We start from the raw sequence: 6000 nt of genomic DNA, 5'->3' as shown, positions 1-6000 counted from the left end.
CCTTATATATGTGATTCCACTGACAAATTTACAAGGCAGAATGAAATACTGAATTAACCTTCAACACATTCTTAGAGCAATTAGTGAACTGCATATACCTATATGTGTATATATATATATATATATATACACACACACATATATATATATATATAAATAAAACATAAACTTTGAACTCCTTATTATTGTGCATTGAAAATACGTGTAATTCCTTCTTCATTTATTACATTTTCATTGTCATTATTATATGCTAGTGATATCTATCCTCCAATGTTTTAAACAGGTTTATGGAAAGTTGCCACAAAGAAGCATAAATCCTACCCATCTCATTATATTATAAAGGAGGAATGGGCTTTGAATCTCAACAAACGTTTTATGAAAGAGAACTATAATACTTACGAGCCTGGATTCAGGGAGCCAGACTCCTTGGGTTTGAACCCTAGCTTTGGTATGTCCTAGCCTGGGTGACCTTGGGCAAGTTACTAAAGCCAGTTTCTTCAACTGTAAAATGAAGATGCTAACAATATTTATCTCAGTAGGCTGCTGTGAGTGTTTCATGATTGGTGTTCTGATGCCTAGAACAGAACCAGGCACATGGTAAGTACTCAGTAAATGTGGGCTGTTTTGTTTCTCTTACATGTGAGGAAACAGGTCTGCAGTTCAAGCTTGCTCAGGTCCGGGTGTTCTGTTGTGGCAGAGTTGGTGCTGACACCCAGGTCTCCTGTTCTCAGTCCACTGCTGGGCACTGCAGTGACCACCAGAGCGGTGCAGTGCAGCAAACGAGAATTTTCCCTCTACTGTTGCCCCTAGTCTAAGTAAACTGAAAATGCTATTTCTGTGCACTGAATGTCTACTGTCTACCATAAGGGCAATCTATCAGCCCAGTTCCCAGATGGAGAATCTTTCCCAGGGTCCCTGTTCACCGCCGAGTCAGCGGTCACAGTCTTGGGCTGTCATCCCCCAGCCCAGTGGTTCCCAGCAAGCCACAAAATGTAAGCAAATGCTACCAGGTCCACAATCCCATATCTGTAATTCCGAAATCCAAAAAGCTGTCAAATCTGGAAGCTTTTTCTTTTTTTTTTACATCTTTATCGGAGTATAATTGCCTTACAATGGTGTGTTAGTTTCTGCTTCACAACAAAGCGAGCCAGTTATACATATACATATGTTCCATATCTCTTCCCTTTTGTGTCTCCCTCCCTCCCACCCTCCCCATCCCACCCCTCCAGGCGGTCACAAAGCACCGAGCTGATCTCCCTGTGCTATGTGGCTGTGGAAGCCTTTTCTTAACTCATTTGACTGTAAAACTCTTTCAGACCTGAACTTATTTGGCGACACAGCACCTGAACTGACATGAGTTTATTTATCGTGTGTACCTATCCCTCATAGTGTGAGTCCTCGCACAGTTGACTGCAGATGTGCTAATGCTTTTGCTCACAGGGTACTGCCCAGATCTCAAGGGGATACCTATCAGCCAGGGTCTTGGCAGGAAGGGATGGGGTACTCAGCCCAGGTAAATGAGCAGAGTTTATTAAAAGGACTGTCTGTAAAGGTGTGGGTGGGGTGAAGGAACAACAGGGATGTTGCAGGAGGGCAGAAGGAGGGATTACGTGATGAAGCAGAAGCTGTTACCACCCCTAGGCATGAAGGGCCAGATGGAGGTAGAGTTACGGGAATCCAGAGAGAGCAGCATGGGAGAAGGCTGCAGTTAGGAGCTCTGGCCTTGGGTAGAATGAACCAGCTGGCAGCAAAATAGAGAAGAAGCCTGGGAAATAAATACCCAACCTGGTTTTTCCGTCTCCCTCTAGATCTTCTGCTGGAGCCTCTCTTTGATCGCACCCTATCTGAAGCCAGAGGCAAGAGAGCTCACAGATGCAGACCATAAAGTGAGCCACTGGCACCAAGCCGGGGCATGAGGGTGGCAAGTGGATCTGAAGGGCAAAAGGTGAATATCTTGTACAGTGTATTCTATAAAATCTAATACATGCTCTCTACCACATTTATGAAACTTGAAAACTCACGAATGCTTAAAGAGTTGTCGTTTATTAAGTCAACAACGTATATCCACACTCAAAAAATATTAATACATACATGTGAAACTTTTTATTAGTTTGCAGTGCCATAGAGAATTATTATAAATGAATCATTTATAATAATTCCTTGGCTACCCTGAAAATTGCAACTATCGCACTCAAGAGGGCTATCTCATTCACTATTTCATTCATTGACTCATATATTCACTCAACAAGATTCCTTACTGAGTGCCAACTCTGCAAAACATGGGCTCTGGGATGTAAAGATAAAAATGTGACACTAGCACTTTCAATAGCTTACAACTTAGGAAAAGACACTAATGTTTTGGAAAATAGTAATACAATCCTAGCGTAGTTTCATCTCAAATCTACCTTGCTGCTGTGGGCTCCATTCTGAGATTTTGTGGCCACATCTGGGCTTGGTGGGAAACACCACTCTGCCCTGTTAGCCCCGTGTGATGAGTGCACAGGAGCCAGGCGTGAGCTCAGCGCACACAGGGCTCTGGCTGACTGTGCTTTCACTGTAGGGCAGAGTGGGGTGGTCCCCACTGCAGGAGAAAGAGCAGTTTCCTCAGGAGGGCAGAAGGAGGGGTTCCTTTGGTTTGGAACACCTGAGAAGGCTTCGTGGGGGTAGGTAGGGGGTTTTGAGGATTTCCAGACAGGAAAGGACAGAGAAGAGCAAAGGCAAAGGTAAGAATGCAAGACAGGCTGGTGTAAGTGGGCCACGGAGACTTGGGAGTAAAAAAGTAGTAGGTGACCAAAACAGATTAATGAGAACCTATTCTAAGGAACTTGGACTTAATTTTGTAGCAAGTGGGTTACAACTGAGGGTTTTTGAAAAGGGGAGGTCCTATGTTTTAGGAAAATCACTTTCCCAGCACTTTGAATGTCCGGGAGGGTTGAAGAGGAAGGTGATTGAAGGTAACCTGTGTCCAGGGAAGCTCACTTTCACCCAGGAAAGAGACGGTGACGCTAGAACAAGGACAGTGGTGGTGGGAATAGAATTGAAAGAATGAGAAAAAAATGACAGATGTGATCACTGTTTGGAGCGAGGACCCCAAGGGACTCCAGGGTGTCTAAAATATGAACACTCAAGAGAAAGCGGAGAGCCGCTGCAGCTGGCATGAGGGAGAGCTCTGCAACATTGCACATGAGTTATGGAAAAAATATTTTCAAGGAAGTACCCTGCAGGTATTTAAAATTGTGAGTCTGTAGTTCAGAAACAAACAAACAGAAAATGCCAAGGAGAAATTCCATGCCCAGAAAAGGTTCCACTACTATAATTCCTTATGGTGATTCCAAAATTCAAAAAGCTGTAAAATTACACGTTTTTAAAAGTTTAGTGTCAAAACTTGTGTGGTGACAAACCTGACCTTCATAAATGTAAGGGTATTAACAGACTTTATTTATCCCACTTAGGGTCCATTTATTTGCTGAAGGAATAATATATTTGAATACAGGGTTCTGTCCCAAATCGCACTGGACAGGAGGTGTTCTATGTTAAATGGTGCATGCACCAAATTACCTTTTAAAAGTAAAAAATATTTATAAATTCTAAAACATATCCCATTCCAAGGTTTTAGATGAGGCATTCTGGACGTGTATCAATACTTATACTATTTCTTTATTTCATATTTTAAGAAAGTATTCTCTTAGTTTCAATGTATTTGGCATTGAACACAGTCGGTAAACAGATGCCTCTTTGTAGCTGCAATTTTTGGAGAATGAAGCATTCTTTGTGCCCAATCCATACACTGATGCTTCCCAAGTTTGTTTATTCAGAAAATTGAGATAATAATACTACCTACCTTACAGAGTTGTTTAAAGAGCTAATGTATAGGATCCAACACACAGCGAGTAAGTATTTTAGTAAATGTTATTATTATCCCACCCTTTTAGTCAACAAAACATTTTCTAAAAAGCATTTTGGATGAATTTTTTTTTTTTTTTTTTTTTTTGCTTTCCCAATCTCTGGAAGTGCAGTGAAAACAAATGTCTCCTTTCTTGATGAATGTGAAGGAAGCAGCAGAGGGAATCAACATTTCTTGAGAGCTAGCATGTACTTGATGCTTTTGACCCCACGAGAAGAATATTCTTCTCCCCGTTTCACAGATACAGAAACAGATTCTGAGATGTTAATAGCAGGATCCAGGTCACCCCTCAGCGAGGGGTGAACTCAGTTCTCCTTCCAGTCCGCCTGCTCCCAGCTGAGCGTAAGAGGCAGAAGGTAGAATGCCTTGTCGGGGTGGGCCTCTATGTAGCATTCTACTGCTTCTCTTTTTCATTGGCTAAAAGAATGTTCTTTCCATATGTGCTGTTAGTCTGATGGAGGTAAAGACGTACTTCAGACCCCAGATGTCTGACTATGCCCCCTTTTATCCACCTCCCTGCCAGACCCCAGATCCTCCCTCAATAAAGCCCTCTGGGAATAACAGGCTCTCTTCCCAGAGCGATCAAGTCTAATTTGCAGGCCAGCTGAAAGCAGGATGTGAATTTGAGCGGCATGGGGAGGACGAAAGGGATGTGGGAGTGAGGTAAGACCCTGATGGTTGGGGCACCGAGGGTGAGGGAGGGAAGTGTCCTGCTTGTCGTAAGAGGGCATTACCTGCCCGCAAGGAAATCACGTTGACTGGAACTGGACTAAGTAAACAGCAACGTGACCCGGTTCTTCAGTTTTTGATGTGGAGGCTTTCAATGAGACGGCGTCGCCTCTTCTTCCTTTCCTCGCCAGCCCGCGCACGTTGGAGCCGGCCCCTCTGCTTCTCAGCCGGGGCTCCCCAGGCGCCCTTTCTTTCTCTGACTTCGGGCTGCCCAGCAGGAAATGTTCCTAGCCATGGGACAAGCCTCCCGTTTGAAGGGGTGGGGCTGGGGGTTGAGAAAAGGAACAGGAAAAGAAACAAAGCAAGCAAAACTTTACTAGAGCAGCCAGCCCGAGCCCCTAAGCATCGCGGCGGGTTTCCAGTTTTCTAGACGCAGGGATCCCACACCCCACTTACCCCGTCCTCGGCCGCCTGCACCCCGACGCCCCGCCTCGCCCTCCCCGCCCCACCCCACCCCAGGGGGCCTGGTGGGCGTGTATTTGAATCCGGGCTAATCGGCGGCCGGCGGGCGGGGCGGCCTGCCCGCGCCCCTGACAGCCCAGCGGCGGGAGGAGCCCCTCTGCCCTGGGAGCCGGACGGGCCGCGCCTCCCCGCCGGTGACCGGTCCGGTGCGCTGGCCCATGCTGGTCCCCGCCTTTGTTCTCGGGCCGGAGGGGAGACATGCGCGGCTGACGATGGAAGTAGAGGACTCGGGCGGCGTGGTGCTGACCGCCTACCACTCGTACGCGCGCCCCCAGCCGCCCAGCTCCGAGCCGCGCTGCGCGCCCCGGGCCGCCGCCAGCCACCCAGGCAGCAGGTAACCCACCGCGCCGAAGGGGCAGAGGTCTCCTGGGCTGGGGTGGGGGTGGGGGGTTCATATGCAGCTGGGTTTTCCGCCGGAGCGTAGGACCACCGTCGCTTGATTGTTGTTTCAAGTTTTGGAGGACTGGATGAGTGAGCCTCCCGTTCTTTGTATTTGTCCTTGATGGGAAGTCTCAGCCGGCAATGGCTAAAGACGATGGCTAGGAGAGGTTAGCAGCGGAGTTGCATTCTTGGTACAACTTGCTGATAATAGGCATATGCCTGATGTCTGCCAAATTCACCTATTGAGATATTGGAGAATTAAAAAAATTTTTTTAAATGAAACAGAAGGGGAAAATGAAAAAAAAAAGTAAAATATATTATCTTAATTCTCAGACACTATCGAGAATGTATTTAGTAAATGCATTTCACAGGAGCTAAAGCGCAGCTGGAGAGTCTCCAAAAAGGAAATCTCAGTAGACTTTTAAAAACAATTTTATTTCTAGATTTAAAAAAACCTTCCAATTGTAAACATTGGTGTCACTATTATTGCTAATGTTGACTCTGTCTATAAATGCAATTATAAT

At 45.9% G+C, this 6000-nt stretch overlaps 1 protein-coding gene and 2 long non-coding RNA genes across 10 annotated transcripts in view; 2 read left to right on the top strand and 1 right to left on the bottom strand.

Moving 5' to 3' along the window:
* Positions 1 to 348: 348 nt before the first annotated feature.
* On the top strand, positions 349 to 1881 carry LOC141276179 (uncharacterized). Its single transcript, XR_012325329.1, has 3 exons — positions 349 to 448; positions 537 to 597; positions 1809 to 1881. It is a non-coding gene; the product is annotated as an uncharacterized lncRNA (long non-coding RNA).
* LOC141276178 (uncharacterized) lies at positions 1257 to 5081 on the bottom strand. Its single transcript, XR_012325328.1, has 3 exons — positions 5030 to 5081; positions 4639 to 4898; positions 1257 to 4355 (listed from the first exon to the last, which is right to left on the bottom strand). It is a non-coding gene; the product is annotated as an uncharacterized lncRNA (long non-coding RNA).
* Positions 5082 to 5121: 40 nt separating this feature from the next.
* Positions 5122 to 6000, top strand: part of ARHGAP28 (Rho GTPase activating protein 28) — a 149659-nt gene continuing 148780 nt past the window's right edge. For 7 of the 8 annotated variants that reach the window (XR_012325323.1, XR_012325322.1, XR_012325324.1 and 4 more), the window contains exon 1: positions 5122 to 5429. Coding sequence is in view for 4 of the 8 variants with exons in the window: in XM_033837581.2 (XP_033693472.1) it covers positions 5254 to 5429 (176 nt within the window). In the remaining 4 variants the exon portion in view is untranslated. The remainder of the gene's footprint in view (positions 5430 to 6000) is intronic. The other variant, XM_073790541.1, reaches the window with a different exon arrangement.

Source organism: Tursiops truncatus, chromosome 13, assembly GCF_011762595.2.
Source record: "Tursiops truncatus isolate mTurTru1 chromosome 13, mTurTru1.mat.Y, whole genome shotgun sequence".
NCBI lineage: Eukaryota > Metazoa > Chordata > Mammalia > Artiodactyla > Delphinidae > Tursiops > Tursiops truncatus.
Note: the sequence above shows the minus strand (reverse complement) of the source record. Positions and strands in the feature narration are given on the sequence as shown.